The sequence below is a fragment of the Stegastes partitus genome, unplaced genomic scaffold (assembly GCF_000690725.1).
Source record: "Stegastes partitus isolate 25-593 unplaced genomic scaffold, Stegastes_partitus-1.0.2 Scaffold167, whole genome shotgun sequence".
Lineage (NCBI taxonomy): Eukaryota > Metazoa > Chordata > Actinopteri > Pomacentridae > Stegastes > Stegastes partitus.
In genome coordinates, this window is record NW_007577898.1 from 179,635 (window position 1) to 201,244 (window position 21,610).

At 40.2% G+C, this 21,610-nt stretch overlaps 1 protein-coding gene across 1 annotated transcript; it reads left to right on the plus strand.

Annotated features, from left to right (window-relative positions):
• Positions 1 to 957: 957 nt before the first annotated feature.
• Positions 958 to 21,603, plus strand: gipc2 (GIPC PDZ domain containing family, member 2). Its single transcript, XM_008279654.1, has 6 exons — positions 958 to 1,555; positions 13,478 to 13,663; positions 15,486 to 15,666; positions 17,724 to 17,836; positions 17,937 to 18,018; positions 20,254 to 21,603. Exons 1-6 carry the CDS (start codon positions 1,280 to 1,282, stop codon positions 20,403 to 20,405), a joined length of 990 nt encoding a protein of 329 aa, XP_008277876.1. The 5' UTR covers positions 958 to 1,279; the 3' UTR covers positions 20,406 to 21,603.
• Positions 21,604 to 21,610: the final 7 nt, after the last annotated feature.

Here is a 21,610-nt window from a genome sequence, read left to right on the forward strand (position 1 = left end):
TGCATCGTGATTTGGATGCAGATTTACTTTCAATTGCTCCTTACTTTACCTGTTGCATGTGCTTTTAAACCACCTGGATAATTGTTTTACATTGTGGATCCCTGTGCTCAGGTGCTCCAGGGCTCCTGCCCTGCTGAGCCCAGCTCCGTCCCACTGCACCTGCGTCCCCTAAGCGTGCCTTAACATTTAATCAGTTACATTTGTATTTTATATAATATTGCAGGTTCACAACTGTACTATTTGAATAGTTCAGTTAAATTTGCATTCTAATTATCATAACATCATAGGGTCTTAGCCATAATATTTAATTTAGACAGGTTAATTTGTATTTTATATGATACTGTAGGGCCTTGATCTTCGCATATAAATTACTCAGGTAAGATTGTATTTTCAATAACACTGTCAGGTCTTTTTCCCCATTTCAATTTTAAGATACATTTGCAATGTGTTACTTCTCTATTGAAAAGTATTTTTGACTTGACAGCTGTTGTGTAAAGTTTGATATAGAATAATTTGACTATTTACTGTGGATTATTGACTTGACTTCTGAGTATCCTAGTTTGTTGTTGTCTGACAGATCAGTCACTTTGAAACCTTTTTTGTCTTTAAACTGCTATATAAATAAAGCCATGTGATGTTATATAATTTGGCCAAAGACATGACCCTATTTGGACATACTTGGTTGCTTTTGGAAACTTTTGGATCTGCACAAGACTTTTTTATTTATTTTTTTTTAGCTTTTTTTTTTCATGTGGGTTTGGTTGCAGATCTACCTTTAATTGCCCCTTACTTTACCTGTTGCATGTCCTTCAACACCGCCTGGATAATTGTTTTACAGAGCGGGTCCCTGTGCTCAGGTGCTCCGGGGCTCCTGCCCTGCTGAGGCCGGCTCCGTCCCACTGCGCCTGCGTCCCGCGGCGCGCTGGGAGACAAACAGAGCAGCTATTGTTAGCCGAGGACCGGGCAGCAGCAGCGGCAGGTTCAGTCCGGGTTTACCCCACACTCACCCCCCACCTGTTGAATATTCACACGGAGGGCCGAGTCACTGTCGAAGAACAGAGTCAAAGCGGTGCACAGGTAAAGGTAGGAAAGGAGGAAGGAAACAAGGAAGGAAGGAAGGATAGAAGGAAGGAAGGAAGAAACCGAGGAAAGGAGGAAGTGAATGAGGACAAGTCGACCGTTGGGCTCAACAGGTTAGCTACTTCAATGTTGTAGCAGCGGCTCGGACTTTTTTCTCTCTCTCCACGTCGAAAAAAAAACAAACGAAGACAACACAAAGATGCCGCTGGGACCATGGAGGAAGAAAAACAAGTCGACGAAGGAGCATTTGGTGGAAAACGAGGAGGTGAGCGGCGGACACGCAGGTGCCGGGAGCCTGAGTAAATCCGCCGTGAACGGAGCCGGACTCCCGCCTCCACCTGCCGAGCTGCGGCCGAAACTGGTGTTCCACACGCAGCTGGCTCACGGCAGCCCGACCGGCAGGATCGAGGGCTTCACCAACGTCAAGGAGCTGTACGCCAAGATAGCAGAGGCGTTTAACTTCAGCCCACCTGAGGTAGGAGCTCACCTGGTGCTGCAGGAGGAAATGTCAGATTTGGTGGTGCGTTCAGGTGTTGGAGCTCGATTTTACACGGAGTCCGTGAAGTGATTCTGTCAGACTTGTTTTTAGACTTTAACTAAAGTTATGTGGAATGTAAATCACAACTTATCAGCTTAATGTTTCCCTTCTGCCTTTAAAATATGAGTTTATATGCTGTTAAATTGATTACTGAGCTTAAAGGTATCTCATGAGTTGTGAAAGTGTAAAACAGAAGTTAAGTTAAACAAGTTCAAGAAAGTTGAACGAAATAGTTGGTTAGAGGGTTACACACAGACATGCTTTATTTTCATATTTTCTATGTTTAAAGAGTTGTTGAAGCTTTTTTTTACTTGTTAGTACAAAGACAACTTGTGTGGCTGTGTACAGTGAGGTACAAGTACAAGTGCAGGGACTTAATTCAAGACTAGCTACTGCTAACTAACTAATACTAACTACTTGTCATGGTTAGAACTGTTGATTACTATGAAAAAAAACAACCACAAGTTGATTTAACAAAGACAGCAAATTTCTGCCATGTCTGTCATGTCAAACTACAAAACACAAGAGTCTCTGTAGAGTTTTAACTCTAAAATCTCCTTCTACGCCTGTATTGTTTTGAGTTGAGTGAACTCTCAGCTGTTCACACATTTATTTAACTCGTTATTTTCAAGACAAAAAGTCGACATTCTCGGATTCCAGCTGCTTATGACAGTAAACAAAATACATTTGTGTTGAGGACATGATTTTGGGCTTTGGAAAACACTAATTTTCACTGTTTTCTGACATTTTATAGACCAAACCACTAATTGATTAGTCAAGAAAAAAACTATCAACTGATTCATCAACGATGTAAACAGTCATGGCTTGCAGCCCTAGTCTGTTGTGTGCTTATGTAGGTGCTTTTACACGAATTGTTGAACGTAATATTATTTTGGCAACACTCACTAAAATGTTAATATTAACAAGCACAGCTATTAATTGATTTGGAGGGATTCTGTCATAAACTACAACTCACAACATACAGAGAACAGAAGTAAACCATGACAAAAGCCTACATTTACAAAGGTAAACTAGTTTAAAATAAAACCAAATCTTTAACTGGCATGCTTCACCTAAGTTTAGCTTGATTTAGCTTTTACTTTTTCTATTAATTCCTATAGGATTTTAATGCAATATTTCCACTTGTATTGACGTGCTTTTGCTGTGATAGTGCCACTTGTACTTTGTAAAGGATCTCAACGCTTCTTTCACCTCTGCACGATTGCACTGAAGGCAGGGCTGCACAGTTTTATAAGTGGCTTTTCTAGAGATTAGTCGTGTGGTGGCCATTAAATGTCGGCTTTGATTGCGTTGTGTTCGCAAAGACACGCCCTGCCAACACTCCACTGTCGTACACACCTTCAGACCTGCAAGCCGTCTGAAAGAGATCTGCCATATCTGTTATATTATGGTCACTGGACACCTGACAAACTAATGTGCATCTATTTTTAGCTGCCATTTATCGTGGCCATTCAGCATCAAATTCCACCGGGGAAGCAAGTGTAAAAGCAGGTTCTGTGTCCTCCTCGGAGATTGTTTAAGCCTTCTTTTCAAAGGAAAGTGTGAATGGCATGTTTGGCTTTTGTCAGTCTGAATATGTCTAAGTAAGAGACGCGAGCTTCCTTCCCCTCTTGGTGCTCAGAAATACAGTCGCTTCATTCAACAAGTGCAATAATTAGAAAGGAATTTGTGGCTTTCATCTCCAGGGCTTCACCTGTAGATCTATGTCTGATAAGTTGAGGGCTTCTTTTCTGGAACCAGCTACAGTCTGACAGACTTCATGAAGCTCAAACTTTGCAGTATTTTGTCAGAATGGGACCCCAGCCATGTTTCTATGGGTATTTGTTCCATCATGTTTATTAACAACGCTCATTACGATACTTCTGTCGCTGTCTGAACTTGTTTTATTACAAAACCTGCCTACAGCGTGTTCTCTTTCTAACGAAACTGCAGAGGAGTTCCAGACTGGGATTTCAGATGTTTCTAACACCATCAAGACTACGTTCAGGTTCTCTCTGAGCAAAACACTGATCCTCTCCCAGCTCCTGAAGTGTTCTTTTTGTAATCTCCATGTAAAGTGGAACTAAAGTCCTACATAACATCGATTAGTAAAGAATCAAATCAGTGTTTATTTTGGTAAAATGTCCCACTGAGAGAAAATAAATAACTTCCTGCTTAAGTAATGCATGCAGAGGAAGAAAAACATCTCAGATGTCAACAAATTAAGCTGTCCCGTTAAGCAGTTATGTCACAATCAGTGCTGTCATTTCCATTTATTCTGTTTTACTATAATAAGAGAAGAAAACTAGAACTCAAATAATTAATGAGGACCGATTTAATCGATAGTTATTCCACAAAAAAAGCTCAGATGAGCTAAAAGACCTGAAAAATACTACAAATTCTGCAGCTGAACTTTGTCTTTTTTGCACTAAGCTACTTAATTAAGTCCATTACAACTCAGATTCATCTTGAGAACCTTTGGAAAGGGTTTGGAACTTTAAGACACATTTGAGGAAAAAGAATCAGCATTTTTTTTTTTTGCATTTTTTTTCTAACGAAATGACTTCATGATCAATTAACTGATTGTCTCGGCCCTTGTCCCATTTGGCAGCGTATATACTCAGCACAGTAGTCTATTCAGAGCTGTGGCACAGATAAACAGAGACAAAGACGGAGTTAGGGATTGTGATGTGATAATGTTAGTTGTTAGACTCCACAGTTTTTACTTCAGGAAGTCCCTGACGTCCGGCTCGGTGGGCACAGCCTCAAAACTAACCAGATAGCTTGTCCCAGAGGACGGAGGGAAGCAGCTCTGCCCAGGACCTCCTCCCTCCGTAAACACCACCAAACATCACTGCATCGCCGGCTGAACGTGACCCGTGTCAGGCTGGACAGCAGATAGCGGTACTTTCAATTGAAGATGCGTTTTTGCCAACAACCCCCCCCACTTTTCAGGAGTAAAGTAAGGGATAGGGATGAACCATATGCAAAATAATTAAGTTTAATCAGTTTGACGATAATTTTTGTTTTTACTTCTCACTGAACCAAATATAATATAATATAGCACCACATATAGTGGTATGTTTTGACACTTTTTACTGCATGTGATTTAAGTATTGTACTTGACCATGGTGCAATTTCAATAATATTTTGATTAATTATAAAAATATAATTTTTACCATTATTCCTGGGTCTTCTTTCATATTTTTTTGAAGATTATTTAGTATGGTAGGCTAAAGGGGCCTAAATTCTGACACATGTTCTTTTTCAAAACACCTCTCCAAAAACATTTTCACCAAAAACTAGTTGCAAAGTAAGATATTTGATTTATTTTCTCTCTTTTTTTGCAGTTAATTAAACATAACAATATATCGGCCATGTATAAATAGCTATAGTTTGTTTTTAGGAAGTGTAAAAAATATGAAAATATCATAGCCTGGAATATTTTCAACGTTGGTCGTGGTTGCGAGTGTAATTGTGACGACTTGCTGTAAAAAGTGTTCTCTGGTGGAAAAATTATGAGGTGGAGTTGCAGAATAATAGAGGTTGCTGGTTTTGGAGGAGGGTTTCCTCACTCTGTATTCCCTTTTTTTTTTTTTCTTTAAGCAATATATTTCATTTCACTAAATTCAGAAACAGAGGACTACCTCTGGATAATGGAACAACACTTTAGGCGTATATTGTAACCACTAGTTTTAAATATTTCAATTTGTGTCAGAGAAGTTGTGCTTTGTCTGTCATTTTGTTATGGTGGACAGATACCGCAACACCCATGAGCCTTGAGCATCATTGCTATGGCAGCACTTTGTTGCTGTGACTGATTTCGATAAAAACTTTAGGCTGCAGATTTAAGTTAGTTTTGCTGTTAGTTTTGCTGTCACATGACAGAATTTAAAGGTCAGTGTTTGGATATTTCTTGCTGTAATACACTCTGAGAGTCCTGGTTAAATTTCTCCATTGAATATTTCTTGTCCACAAGCATCGAGTTTTTATCAAACAACCAGATAACTTGTATTTCAGTTGTTAATCATTTGGACTGATGAGTTAACCGGGAGTTGATCCAAGCTGTAGAACTGCTTCAACTGTGAGTCATTAAACATTTTCTTTGGGAAAAATGAATTGCAGCTTTATTACAGATCTGCTGTATTGAACTACTTCAGTTTTAGCTCGCTGTACTTTATCTGCTGCCAACCGGGTGTATTTCTAAACCAAACAGAGCTGCTCAAGGATGAATTCATGTGAGTGTTGAAGAGCAAACCCAAGGCTTCAGGGCTCCAGTTTGTATTCAGACTGTCAAAAACAGTCTGCACTCAAAACTCACTGAAAAAATTCCCTTTGTGCATCAGACAGCACTGAATGGCCATCTGCTTTAGCTGTCATATAGACTTGGATCTCTCTGGTTAAGTAACAGTAGACACAGCTGTAAATGAAATATTTTTTCCTTTTAAAGTTGGTAGTCTGATTTTATAATTTTTCCATTGCATATATTTAAAGCATGAAATCAAACTGAAATCAGTCAGTGGATTGAACCCTGTTTAGAATACAAATGTGTGATTTTTGAATTTTTTTTGGGAGTGACTTTTACAAACACCTGAATCAAAACATTTTCTCTTCAACTTGACACATCAATGCTTGTGGTTGGCTGAATTTCAAACCGTTTTTAATATTTATTTCTTGGCATTTTGACTAAACTGTTTAGTGGTGGAACAGCAGCTGTTGTTATTAGTCATGGATACAAGCGAACAAATTGTTTCATCCACTGTTGGGAAAGGCGGCTGCTGTGTAAACTTGAATCATTATCACTTGGGAATTGAACTACTCCTTTGTTAGATGAAGCTCGAATCTGTCATTACTGTGAACGAGAGCACTAAATAATTTACGTTGATCCACGGGGAGCCGTGCAGAAACCGTGACTGTGGTTGTTTGTAAACCAGTGGCTCTGTGAAGCCGAGGTTACATGAACGCTTGGCTGAGCCTCACACAAATTATGTAATGAACAATGGTGTTGTCTTCCTTGTACTCATTGCCTCTAATAGGTTACACATTTCTTTCCAGACACATTACATTAAAACGTGTTTCGATTTCCCGTGAGTGTTTATTGCTGTGCTTTAATTGGATGTTATCGTGCATTAAAGAGCTCAGTCCGTCGCTGTATTTAGGAGTGATGGAAAGGCATTTATCTGAGGTAAATAAGTGGCATTTAAATCATAAATACAAAAAAAATACTAAAGGAACCGACAGAGCATATTACATCATCAACAGATGTACATCTTAGTGTTATCTGAGCCAGCGAGACATGCATGTGTTATTACAGTCTTACGTGAAAGGAATCTTTTATGTGCTCATTGAGCTCAGGTCAAAGTCTGGTTATTGGCCCTGCAGCTGTAGAGTTCGAGGTGTGGCCATCCCTGTGACTTTGCCTCTTTTCCACCTGCACAGAAACCCTCCGTCCATTTGCCTACACTTTGAATATTTGGGCTGCGGTCCTGCAAAAGATCCCCACATCTTGTTTTTGTTTTTGCAGGTTCCGGGTTAGTTGTGCTCACACGTTTGCAGCCAGACATTTCTTAATCAGGGAGGGTGGATTATGTGGAACAATCTCATTTAATGGAGTTTGAGTCTGCTGTTTGTATTAGCCAGGCTCTTGTGCTCACTTCATAGATGTTGGAAAAACAAACAAACAAACAAAAAAAAACCCAAGCCAGAGTCAGGGTGAATTACAGTTAAAGTTACACAATTCTATATGTCACGTAGTTCAGATGACGTGGCTTGGTGACTGAATCTATTGGTTTATTGTTTACTCTGCAGAGAATGCTCAATTTATTTTCATGTATCGTCTATAAACATGACAGACTGCTTATAGAGCCATTTTGTAAACAGTTATAAAACACTTTTTCAAGAAGGCCATCTTCAGGGCACTTCATTTCTGGGCCTGAGCAGTAGGATTTGAAATCCCCAAATACGGCATTTCTTTAATAACCGCATACAATCCCTGGTCACTTCAATCCAGCACAGCTCAGCCTCCTATTTTAAGCGTGTAATGATTAGTTTTTGTTTTTCGAGAGGCGTTAATTCAGCTAAATATTTGTTACAGAGGTCATAGTTAGTGGCAGAGCTGTAATGGACTGAATTATGCTAAAACGTGTCTCTAAAAATCAATTAGCAGGTTCTCAAAACAGAGTGTTTCCTGCACAGAATTTGATCTGGTGTCTGCTTAAAGAGGTTTTAGTGAGGGTCAATGAAAACAATTAGGATCAAAATAGCACTTCAGTTTTTTGTATCCAGTTTTGTGAACTAGAGATTAATTTACTAGAGCATAATAAACATTATTACTTATCTGAATTAACTGGAAAATGCTTCTATTTTTTCCAAAGCGGTAAGACTTATTGCTTTATTATATGTGGGCCAAGCCTGCATTCTGAGCCAACAAAAAGCTGCCTTGTGTTTTGTAGTCAATCACACGGAGCAGTTTATTATGACGGAAGAAAAACATGCAAATATTGACGTCTAAATGGTAAATGGTCTGCATTGATAGAGCGCTTTTCTACTTTCGTGGTACTCAGAGCGCTTTAACATTCACCCATTCGCACACCAATGGCGACAGAGCTGCCATGCAAGGTGCTGTCTGCCACTGGGAGCAACTTTGGGTTCAGGGTCTTGCCCAAGGACACCTTGACTATGGAGGGGCGGGGGATCGAACCACCAACCTTGCAATTAGAGGACAACCGCTCTACCACCTGAGCCACAGCCGCCCAAAATGTGGGAACCGATGAATTATTTTTTTCATAATGTAAACAATCATCTCATTATGTAAATATCCTAATTAATTCATCACTTGACTAACTAATTAAGCAACTACCCATTTGGACATTACTAGCGGCGTTATTTTTTGTGTCAAAACGGGAAGCTGTGGTTTATTCTGAAGTTTATTCTTCTTCACCATAATTGTAATTACGTTATTCCCCAGCTGAAACCGATTTTGCTCGCACAGTAAACAGACCCAGCTCGGTTGTTTTACTGTCTAATAACATGTTCTGAGATTATCCTGCAACATGACTCCAGTGAACATGCGGTTACTGGTAATTGTGCTTCATTACACACGTGACAAGCAAATGAGCATGAAGTCTCCCAGCGTGCGCATCGCATGGCCGCAAGAGAAACAAATGGGATGCTAACGAGGAGCATGTGAAACTGCAGAAAGAGACTTGTGTGTGTGTGTGTGTGTACTTGCCACCCACTGGACTGCATTTGACTTTATAGTGATTTAAGCGGTTGTTTACCAGCAGTGATGCAGATGAAGGTGTTGTCACGGCAACACCTTCATCAACAAGAGCAGGTTTTCATAAGCGACTCGAGCTTCCCATCTTCCTCTCTGAGGATCGATGCGGTCGTGGAAACTAAACAACAATGAATAAAAAGGAAACTATTTGTTGTCATCTGATGGGTGTGGTGATGGATCAGAGGAGAGTTTATCCTGGAGTTGTTCAACATCCTCTCCCTTCCCTCACTTTGTGAAGCGGAGGAAAGTTTTTATTGATACAGACATATTTCGTAGTTTGTAATTCAATTCTTGTGACATGTCGTTTTTTTCTTGGTGTCTCTAAATGGATTGTTCATAGGCAAAATAGAAAAATAAATCTGGTAAACCCAGCTCACTTCAGTAAAAGAAGCTTATTTTTAGGAAATGAATGGAGGCATAAATACACCTAAACTAAAACTTATCCTGATCAAGTTAGCCATCAGGCAAAAAATGTGTCACGCTCAACATTTGTCTTTACTGCTGCACTGTAAACATGACTCAGTTTGCAGTGAGTGTAAAAGGAACGACATTCCCACAAGGAGTTGACCAACAGGTTTTTTTCTGGGGCAATACCAATATCGATGACCTCAAGGATACACTTATGCTGTAAAAATGAGAATCTGTGATCATCAAATTTAGAATCGCATAAGCTCCGACATAATATGTTGTTTAATTGCCTTTATTTATATCTAGCTGGGTTTTTTTAAAGGTACTTCTACACTGTAAAAAAACAAACAAAAAACAGAAAATCTGGTCTCAAAGGTGTCACAAATTTCTGTTGAAAGAACCCTAGAATACTGTAACGTTCAAAAGCTGTAAAAACTCATCTTGCCTAGTTTGTTGCTGTGGTTGTACCAGTTTTTGATGTCAGATGTAAGTCTTTCTAATCTGTGCTGCTCTGTGGCGCACACGTTTGTTTTCATCAATGTGAATTAATGTCATCACTCGGCTTGGATCGGAACTCATTGAGTTCATCCACGACACGCTTCTCATAATCAGCCCTGTTTTCCTGAGCCACCTTTATGAACATCGTCGCCATCATTGTCTTGCTGAAGAATCTCACATCCGCTGCTAGGTGAATGATTACACAGGCTTAAATGCTGATGAATGTGATTTCCTGTCGAACACGCAGCCACACCACAGTACACACCGCTTACATCAGCATTCCCTGTTAACCACACACACACACAAAAAAACACGCAGAAATAACAGGAGATGAAATTGGGAAGTGGAAAAGAACAACAGCTTATTAAGCTGTTACACATGAGTAATTTGCCACTGCAAGCTTAAAGCTCCCTGTTTAATCTTTCTGACCTTCTTTTCTGCCATTAGAAGACTAGTTGAAGAGGCTATAAATTGGCAGTGATTCAGTTGCCAAAGGAACAGGTTTCCTAAGCTTTTAGTCAACACTGTTTCAAGTAGAGTGTTTTTCCCAGAGGTCCAATTAGACCATATTTGTCTAGCTTTACCTTTCTTCAAACAGAGGCAGAAGTGACCTCTCGTTTAGAACACATGTAGGTGGAGAGAAGACCTTCGGTGCCTGTTCGTGTATTACTGTTCCAATTTCATCTAGTGTCTGCTTGATGAATCGCTCTAGTTTGGTTGAATTGTTGATTTTCACTAGAGTCGTAACTCTGTGCACTTCTGCAGTAAAATGGTTATTTTTTAAGATCGTTTTTCTTCATCACTTGAGCTGTCAGTGTTCAATGATAAAGTCTTCCCCTTTAGAGTGGTTAGAATTATTCTGATTACTGCTTTTGTTTATTTATTTTTTTATTAACAGTAAATTTATTTAGGCTGTAAAATGTCAAAATACATTGTAAGTGCTCATCGCAACTCCCCAGAGACTAAAGTTAAATCATTGGATGTCTTCTTCTGTCAGAACAACACTTCAGAATGAAAACACATTCAGTCTGAGACAATAGAAGACAAAGAGCAGCAGCAGATTAGTCCTGACAACTGACACGTGTTTCATTCATCTAGCGGTGAAATCAAAACTCTTTACAAAGTCATGAATGCTGCGGTAAAAACTAGAAAACAAATACATTTCACAACTTTTTTCTCCAACAATTGGCAGATGAGGTAACCACTGCCTACGCTTTGTAGAAGTATTCAAATCGTTTACTTAAGTAAATGTATTCTTATATAGAGAGAGAGTTTTGTGGCATTTTTACATTTGTTAGATAGGACAGTAGAGGAATCAAAGGCAGACAGGGTGGTATTACAGGCAATACATAGTCCTGATTTGTTATCAATTTATGGATGTTTTACATCACAGACGTATCATATAAATGGAGATATAAAGTTTCCTAAAGGTACTCATTATGCAGTTGCCTTCAGAGTATTATTTTAGTGCTATTTTATATTATTGTACATATTGTTTTTACTTTCATGTGTGTATTATTGAGTAGAAACCATTCAGATTTTGGCGTGGAGCTTATTTTAGCTATTTCATAGATTCACAGATTTGTTCATCTCAATATATTTTTTAATAAAATCTGAATTTTCAAAGTTGCTACAGAAAAAATGTATTGCAGTAAAAAGTACATTCTTGCCCCCTGAAATGTTTGAAGTACGAAGCAGAATTATATAAAGGGAAAATACTTGTTGCACAAATGCATCAGAATTGTATTTAACTGCAGTAAATCTGTTTAGTTACTGCGTTTGGATTCATTACTGTTTAAATGATGAGATCTGTTGCTCGCTAAGCTGAATAATGAGTTATATCAGATCAAAATATGCTCATTTCTTCTGACTTTGGCCGAGCCACTCTAAAATGCTGCCATGCATTTATACAAGTTCGTGCATTAGCATTGGCTCCAAAATTCAAATTTATGTCAGATTTTTGCGCGTGCGTTCTCCTCTCATATGTTTTTAATCTTCTTTTGAAACCACTGACACACTGAACAGCCGTGGCCTCGCATGACGCTGAACAGATGGCGGTTCCTCTCCTTTGACTTGCCCTTTTTTCCATGTGGTTATCAGGGTTCTGGTCAGTGTGGCACCGGCAGTGGGAGGTGTAGTATCTGTTCTTGTGAGTCAGGGCGTCGGGCCTGTCGCTACAGTGTGTGACGCCGCAAACTAGCTGCACTCGTGGTGTGAACACGCAGCCCAGCAGGAGGAGAGGAGTGCTGAGAGCTGCCTGCCTCCAAGAGAAGCGGCTTAATGCAGTTGGCAGCCTTGGTAACCGGGTGTAGGCGTCTGCTGCTGTTCCTCCCACTCGCTCTTGGGTAATGCCCTGGCCTGGGCGGAGGCAAGGAGGTCGGAGGGGGTGGTGGGGGGGCAGAGTGTTATGGAAAAGAAAGGAAAAGAGCCATCAATTCAGCTACAGTGCACCCCTCCCTCGCCACAGACATTGCCTCCTCTTCTCCCATACTCCCCTTTTACTTTCTCTCTCCAGTGGCCTCCCTCCATTATTATCTCGTTCTTTTATAGTCTGGTAACCCAAGGCAACGAACGCAGCCGGTGTGAGCGTGAACAGCGCCTGTTGGTACACGGGGAGGGGAGAAAAAAAAAAAAAAGGCCCAAACAAGGCCGTCCTCGTTGCCAGAGGCTGATTGGTGCACAAAGGTCGTCCTGCTGATGAATCAGTATGAATCTATCCCTTTCTGCAGTGCAACCCGGAAATCAGACACTAATTCCTGGCTCAGTGTTTCCCAAAGCCCTTCTAGGAAAGTGATCCCAGTCCGACTGTTAATAAATGGCATTTAAAAGCAACTGGTATTCTCTTTTAGGTTCTTGAAGACGTTGCAGCTCTCATCTAGGAGGCTTCTTCAGTTATAACTCTAACAGAACAGAAAAAAAAACTCTTGACTGAGAGGTGAAACATCTTTTAGAGCTTAAAGCAGCAGTCCATTTACTGAAGTTCCTAAGGTTACCATCACCTGGGTGACTTAAATGAATGATGAATTAAAGTAGAGCTTACTAGTAGCTTCGCTGTCTGTCTGAGCCGAATAAATGATTTACAACTTGTGCACTGGTCCTCCTGGGTTTCACTGTCCAGCCTCTGCTTAAAGTGGTGTTAAATCAGGACACTTGTGTATCGTGTTCCTGGTGTTCACGTTTCCCCGTCCGTCTCCTGGCAGCAATGTCAGCCTCAAGGTGTGAAGCCTGATTTTCTCATTTCTGGCGCAGGAGGAAAGGTCATTTTCCTTGTTCAGGACTTTAAATACAAAGCTCCTTTAACAGCAGACACACTGATGACACTGTGGGGTGGGAGAGGGCATAACTGCATAACTTGACTGCTGCAATAAAGACAGAGCTCCCTGATGACTCCTGCATTTAGCATAGTGACGCAGCACTCTGTCATTTACACTGAAGCAGTTTTATTTTTGAATCTGGCTCAGCGTTCATGCTCTGACTAAGAACAGCAATCATTTTTTGATTGTGTATAAAGACGCAGACTCTTCTGGGTGTTTCCTGAGCGTGTTATTTATTGTTTCACTGTCTATTAAAAAGATTTAGTTTTTTATAACCATTGCTGACACAAACGTCATCACGTGTGTGTGTCATCATAGATGTTAATGTTCTTTCTGTACTTGCTGCATGTCTTTGTACAGATCCTGTTCTGCACCCTCAACACCCACAAGATCGACATGGAGAAGCTGTTGGGGGGCCAGATCGGCCTCGAGGATTTTATCTTTGCCCACATTAAAGGGATCAAAAAGGAAATAGAAGTCCATAAATCTGAAGACGCTCTGGGACTCACCATCACTGACAATGGAGCGGGATACGCTTTCATAAAGGTAAGAGGACATACAACATCTCACCTGGAACGCATCAAGATCAATCTTCATTTCACCTCCTAATTTAAAGCTGTGTCAAGTTATGTAACAGAATCAGTAAAAAAACAAAAAACAAATGAGCAGGCACACAATGAGGCTTGGTACACAAGAAATGAACGCTCTGGAAGCGAGAGAACTTCTTTTAAGTGTCATGTATACAATGTTAGTGGCCATATTAACATTTATTTTGCTTTTTCCATTTTCAGAAATGAGGTTGGATTAAAGGATTAGGAATAATATAAACAGCAAGCTGTGTTTATTGGTTGAAGTCGTCCCCGAAGCCACGCCAGTTTATTTTTTTCCCATTGTCAAAGTTGTGTGGGCAAAATCAGGTCAACATGAGGAGGTTCAACACATGGTTGTCCATACAGGGTTGCAAGTAATTAATCTATTGATCATTTTTACAGTTTAATAAAAAATATCCTAAACAATGACAGCTGCCCAACAAAAGTTATCAAAATCGATGGAATATTTCGTCCTGCAGTTATTTAATAAATGCATGATTCACGTTTTTTCCATGATTTACCTGTCATCAACAGTGATTGATCTTCTTCTACTAATAGATTGAACATAATTCAGCTTTGTTGACCATCAGAGTGGAGAATTGTTCTCATATTTCAAAAATGAATAAAAAAAAAGCATCACATGTCAAATTAGTAACATATAAAACAAATGTGATCATAAGGTACCACATGAATACATTACAGTACCCGGGGGAACAATACATTAGTTATTAAAATGTAATCGAGTGTAAACGCTGACCTAAAACACTCAGATTAATCCGACTAGAGTTTCCTGCCACAGAGGAACGTTGTAATACATTTTTGGTCTCACTGACCTTCCTGCATTCGTTTGACTTGTTTGCATGTCTGCATTATTTAAAGTAGCTTTACAAGCTTCCTTTCATTGTAGAAATCATAATTCACCTTGGTATGTCGCCTGTGTTGATGGATCCTGGCGTAATGAGCTTATCTGCTCTCGGTCATGTCGCTCCACCAAAACAAACTGCTCACATGTGCCATCATGTGATGCTGAAACGGCACTGCATCCTGGTGAACTGAGTGCTGTGTGACACTGAAGCCTTTGGGTCGGTGGTGTGATGCTGTTGTAACAGGAGAACTATTAAAGACATGCCTCATCTTTGTAGAAAGTGTCCAGCAGGTCGGTTAAACTGGCCGTTATTCATTCATTCATTAAGATTTAACCTTTGATGTCCGCAAAATCCAATTACTATAGCTCTTGTGAACTTGACTAGTCCGGCCTAATCCAGCTTTCCTGTCACAGCTTCCTCCTCCTGTGCAGTAAATTGGTTACCATTGATGTTTAAAGAGCAAAATGTGGGTCAGCAGCTCTGTGTGTAGCTTTAAAAAAAGTGAAAATGTGTTTAAATTACCTGGATCCCTGTAAAATGATGAAGTGGATAAATCTGAATCACAACTGTTTGTTTCCGTTTTTTAAAGCTCTACAGTCATTCAGAAATACACAGCGTTATTTGGCTTTCTCGCTGAAGCATTTATTAATAAAAAGCTATTCTTGTATTGTGCTGAGCCAAGTGGGTTCACATCAGTGGGCTCACAACAAAGGGAAATATTATATTGTCCTGATGCACACACACAGACACTTTGGTTTGTTTGCTCTCTCCTGTTTCAGTTTGTATTTTAGCGTTGCTCATAAAACCCCCTCAAACAAACCTCTTTTCATGTGGGGTTTCTGCTGTCCTGTAATTATATTTGTCACTGACGTCTTCCTCCCATTTTTCTGTCCTCTCTCTCCTCCTTGGCAGCGAATCAAAGAGGGCAGCGTCGTGGACAAGGTGAAGGTGATCTGCGTGGGCGACCACATAGAGTGCATTAATGGACGCAACATCGTCGGCACGCGGCATTATGAGGTCGCCCGTATGCTCAAAGAGCTACCCAGAGACCAGTCCTTCACCCTCAAACTGGTCGAGCCGATGAAGGCCTTCGGTAAGTGAAAAACAAGACGCAGAAAAGAGTGTAGGTGAAGCTCACGCTGAGTCACAGACATGAGCATCAACACGTTACATAACTGACCTACATGATAAAGGCACAACAGACGTCAGGACGCTCAGGACTGTGCAAAAGTTTCAGGCACTAAAAGTGAAGTGAGGATGCTATCAGAAATAATGCCACAAATAGTTTTATCTTTACAAAAACTGCAGGGAAAAGAAAAATATCAAATCAATATTTGGTTCAACCACCCTTTGTCTTTAAAATTGCTTCTCTTGGCTGCACTTGTGTACAGTTCGTCAAAGCGCTTGGCAGCCAGGTTGTTCCAGCATGTTGGAGAACTCGCCACAGTTCTTCTGTGGATTTAGGCTGAAATCAGCGTCTTCTGTCTCCATGCTGTTGAGATCAGAACTCTGTGGGAACCAGACCATCTGTTGCAGGACTCGTTGTTCTTCTTGTGGCTAAAGATTGTTCTGTATGTCTCTGGTTGTATGTTGGGGCTGTTTGTCCCGCTGTAGAATGAATCTGGGACTGAGCAGACGTCGCAGATGGTACCACATGATGGATAAGACGTTCAGCATCTAAGGTGCAAGACTGTGTATCCAAACAAATGGTGCACAGCGATGTTTCTCAACTCGAGGCCAGGTTTCAACGGTACATGGGAGTGCTGTGATTGTTTCAGAGTGGAAATAATTTGTCATTTAGGCCATTTCGCAGACAAGAATGGCAAATATTTCAGGGATCAACTTCATCATGGCTCGCTGAACCCCGAGCTGCACTCAGTGGCAGGCTAGCATTGCATTGGTGAATAAGAAACACATTACAGTAAAGCACTGCAGAACCTAAGGTTAAAAAGCACAATGTAACCGAATATCTACATTCCTATATTGTGAGGATTTATGATACGATAAGCCTTAATTATTCTCACAGCCTGGACATGTGCAGCATTAAAGCAGCAAAAGGGGTAGTACAAAATGTAGAGTAATCAATCAAAAGAAGAAAAATAAACAAGAAGTGTACATGGTACTGTTGACACTGTACAGATTTTTCCATATGTACAAATTCAGATTTAATTAAATGTGGGAAGTACTGCTACTGCACACACTCTTCTGTGAGTAAGAAATGATAAAAATGTTCTGCTTGTCTTTGACTTTATGGTTTTCATTTGCTCTTGGTGGTCTTCATATGTCAGTATTTTATATTTATCTTATTTTACAGCTTGATCTCACAAGTTGTTGACCTGTTTTGTCGTTTTTTTGTCTATTTTTTTATTTTCTATCCCGTTTTACAAGTAGATTTGTCATCCTGTTTGCTGCCGTGCTTTTTGCACATATTTTTGTTCTTGTCTGACTTATGCATTTGTAACACATTGTAATTAACTCAGGTGGTTTTAAAATGTGCTGAAGAAATAAACTGTTGGGTTTCAGAGCGTTGGTCGAGCAAAACAAGCTCTTCAGTGTCGTCACCTTAGGTTTTATGCGATGTTTAATGGGTGCTTTTCACTATAGTCTTCATTTTAAAGACCAAATCATTAGTAAATAAGGAGGATAATTGTTAGCTGATGAAAGAACGGACAAGAATAGCCAGCTTTACACCTTCTTGTGCAGTAAATTGTCAGCCAGAGAGATTCATGGAGCACTTAGCAGGCGTGTCGGTTGCTTTAAAAAGTAAAAATATATTGAAGATAACAGGATCACGCTGACATTTAAGAACCAAATGATAAGCAGATAATGAAAATAAGTGTCACTTAAGGCAGGAAGCTCCAGACTAAGAAAACAGCATGTTTTTATGCTCGGAAAAGAGCAGCTCATGTCTCTGTTGATCAGCATGAATAGATAGGACTGCTTTCTTTACAGGAACATTAGCTTGTAAAACCAAACTAGTGTTTAGTTGGTTTCTATGCAGTTACAGATGAAAACATCAGTGTATCATTGCGAGTTTTGGGGCCAAAAGTGATCTGCAAGGGTTTGCACAAAAGACTGTGATGTTGTGAAGTTGTGCAACAACAAGATGTCTTTTCTGTAACACTGTCTTCTTCTTCTTCTCACCGACAGAAATGCTCGAGCCGAGGTCAAAAGGCGCCAAACCTGCCAACGACAACAAGGTCGGTACTGGAAAGGGAACTCTGAGACTTCGCTCCAAAGGTCCAGCTACTGTAGAGGATGAGGTACGTTCTTCTGAACAGGTTTATTAACCCACAACGTTTACTGTGACAGCAAAAAAAAAAACCAATTTAATCACATACTTGAACATGATGTTTGTTCCAGCCGACAGAGTTCGAGGAGAAAGCTGTCAAGAAAGTAGACGACCTTCTGGAGAGCTACATGGGCATCAGAGACACTGAACTTGGTGAGGAAACATTTTCATGAGCCTTAGCAAAACTGATTCCTCTCTTACTGTGAAGGTTATTCGTTGTTTTCGGCACTCAGATGCCAGTTTAATAGATACACCTAGTTAAAGGTACTGCAGTCAAAATCTAGTGTTAGACTTTTTGCATCTTTGGGTACATAAGGGTCGGCTACGGTGCAAGTAATTTCATTACCAGGAGAGTATAGTTAAGCCCTGCTACTGCAGTAAAGCAGAAATAAAAACAACCTTCTTCAAGGTTTTATGAAAGGCACTGAGCCCTTTAAAGGCTGTAGTTTGTTGAACTGTGTTGACTGTATTGGCTTATACAGAGAGGTGCTTCTCTTACTCAACCTAACCTCAATGATATAAACAAAGACGGAAAAAATCAGGACAGTGCAACACAATTCAACAGCACCTGTTGAATTATAGCTTCCAAATGATCGTGCAGTTTATTGCAGGACTCTGGCATGAGACCACTTTAGTTTTCGTTTAGTAAGATGTGCAGTGGTGCTTGACAGTTTTGGATTTTCTATACTTCTGCATAAGCACGACATAAACATGATCAAATACAAGCAGATAAACAGAATCCAATTAAATAAATAAAACAAAAGTATTATCCTTGATCATCACATTGTTCCACCCATTTGTCATCCTATTGATTGAAAACACCTAATTCTAATTCCAGACATGAAATGTAATCATTTTCCTCAAAATATTGATTCTAAAGGGTTCACAAAGCGCCACTGTGAAATGCATGCAGTGTTTTCATTATTATTAATGAAGAGTCAAAGATCAAATGGGTGAAGGTCCAGGTTTCGTGTTTAGGTTTAGACTTTATTATCTGTGGCCTCACGCTGAGTGTTTTCCTCGAAACTCTAGACAAAAAAGCAAAACGTTAATTTATTGTTCTGCTCTCCTCTGCAGTTGGGGCTGTGGCAGTGGCTGCTGCAGTCTGGGGGAATATTGGATTTAAACATTGACTCACACTGAATTATTCAGGACTGACGGTACAAATGTGTGAGAGCAGGAACAGATAAAAAATGAAAATGTTTGCATAGCGAACGCTGTGTGACCAAACAGAGAGCTGTGTCTCATGTAAGATTAATTAACCGTCTGAACCCCAGTGTTTTTGCTTCTGTCACATTTTTAGTCACTATGTTCTTGTTTTTCACTGCAGTATGAAGTCCTGCACCTCTATGGAAACAGCACAACTATGGCTAGAAGTAGAGAGAACTCAGAAATGTATTTTGTGTCGTGGAACAAAAGAAGTAATGACTTAAATCATAAAAAAGAAAAAACAGAGGTCGAGCTTTTTGACTATTCCATCCATCCATCATCTATTCACCGCTTAAGCCTCACTAGGGTCATGGGGGGTTGGAGTCTATCCCAGCTGACTCAGGGTGAAGGCAGGGGACACCCTGGACAGGTCACCAGTCTATCACAGGGCCACACTTAGAGACAGACAACCAAGCACACTCACATTCACACCTACAGACAATTTAGAATCACCAATTAACCTCAACATGTTTTTGGACTGTGTGGGAGGAAGCCGGAGAACCCAAAGAGAACCCACGCTGCACGGGGAGAACATGGAGACTCCACGCTTTTTGACTATTCATTTTACAAATACGACATACTCCAGATATTTTATTACTTATCTAAGCATCCATACTTATCTCCTATGTGCTCTGTGTAAACACAGCCTGCAGTTCAGCCCAGTTCACCTAAAAATTCACTGAATTTTTGTCACATGACTGTTGGTTTCAGCGGAGCTACTAGTGGCTTTAGGGTTGCACCACGGAGCACAGAATTTTTTGGTTTTTGGTCAATTTTAAATGAGACAGAATAAATCTGAAATATGATTTTTATTGTGCTGAGGAGCATATAATTTTTTTTTTAATTTCTTTTTTGCAGTCTGGTTTGTGCAAAAAGGTTCATTTTGAATAAGACAGAATAGTGATTTAATTAAATATCACAATTTTAGTTGTGCCAAAGAGCACAGTATTTAACATTTTTTGTAGAATCTAGTTTGTGCAAAGGGTTTTTTTTCAGGAATTTTTAAATGAGCCGTAGAATAAAGGGGTTTTGATGAAATGTCACGATTTTTTTTTTTTTGCCACACGATTAGTACCAGCACCAATGAAAATTACTCTTTGAAAGTCGGGATGTCGGCTTGTTTGATGAGCTGAAGCTTCAGTTATTCCAGTAGTGAAGTGTCTGCTCTTCTCTCTGCAGCTGCTACGATGGTCGAGGTCGGCCGTGACAAGAAGAACCCGGATGAATTCGCCATGGCGTTAGACGAGACCCTCGGAGACTTCGCCTTTCCCGACGAGTTCGTCTTTGACGTCTGGGGCGCCATCGGAGACGCCAAGCAGGGAAGACTTTAAGTCTGCTGCTGCCCCGCACATACATTCACCCATAAATAACCACCCCTTCCCGAATTCACCTCCTAATACCCTCAGAAGCCAACTGGACAAACTTCAACCAGCACTGTCGGGGTGGCTGAAGTGTTCTTACCATCACTTTGTTCTTAGGCGTAGCTTCGCTCTTGGCTCGAGCGTCTCTAAGCGCTGACTTAAGTCGAGTGTGTCTCCGCAAGGAATTTAGCATGTCAGCGCTTTGGTGTAATCTTGTAAAGATATCCATGAAATGTGGAATGCAGTTTCCAGCACAGGACCTGCCTCCAGCGTGCTGAAGAGTTGGTGATTAATCCCAGATGTTGTATCAACCTTTTGTACGCCACCTCGGAGACACAATAGCTGCATTTAAAAGCTCATGATGCTGTTTGTCAGTCAGAACAGCAAGTCTAGTCAACAGGGGTCTGTCACACTGGTTAGAAATGGTACGTGCACAACCTTAAATTTAAAAGTTTTGATCACACTTTATAGCTGTGTAATTTTGAATATAGAGATGTACTACACAGCTTTTTATAGTCTCTTTTTTTATATGTGAAAGTGCTGCTGATTTTACAGCAGCAGCATTGTGTAATTAGCGTAATTATAGCAATTGTAGCAATATTTCTCTCTCCAGCTACCTTGTTATTTCTTTTGAGATCTTTCAAATGATAGAAAAACGTCAGCTCCGGCCACGTTGCTAATCATGTTTTCCTCTCTGTGCCTGAGCCTTCATCCATCAGAGAGACTGAGCAACACACAGAGTTTTGTGTTTTTCCTCTAAATGCCTTTAGCCAAGTTGACGACACACATTCCTTAAGTTTCTCCGTTCCTTTAGTCTGTTAACATGTCAAGAAATGAGTCATATGTAGAAATGCACGGCTTATTTTTTTTTTCTCCCCCTCCTGTAATTTATTTTATCATGAAAAATCATTATGCTGCAAGACATTTTACAGAGACGTGGCTCGGCATGAAAGCCACTCTGTGTCTGGAACGGGATCAACTGCAATCTGATGTCTTAAATAAATGCACTTGCATTGATGTAACTGCACTATCTCACTGTCAAACTGAATTTAAAATAGCGACTTGATTCATGTCCTCCTGCGGTAACTGTTTGCGGCAGTTGCGTATCGTTTGACAAACCATAAGGGATCACTACTGTGCATATACAATAAAATTTGATATACTGTTATTATCAC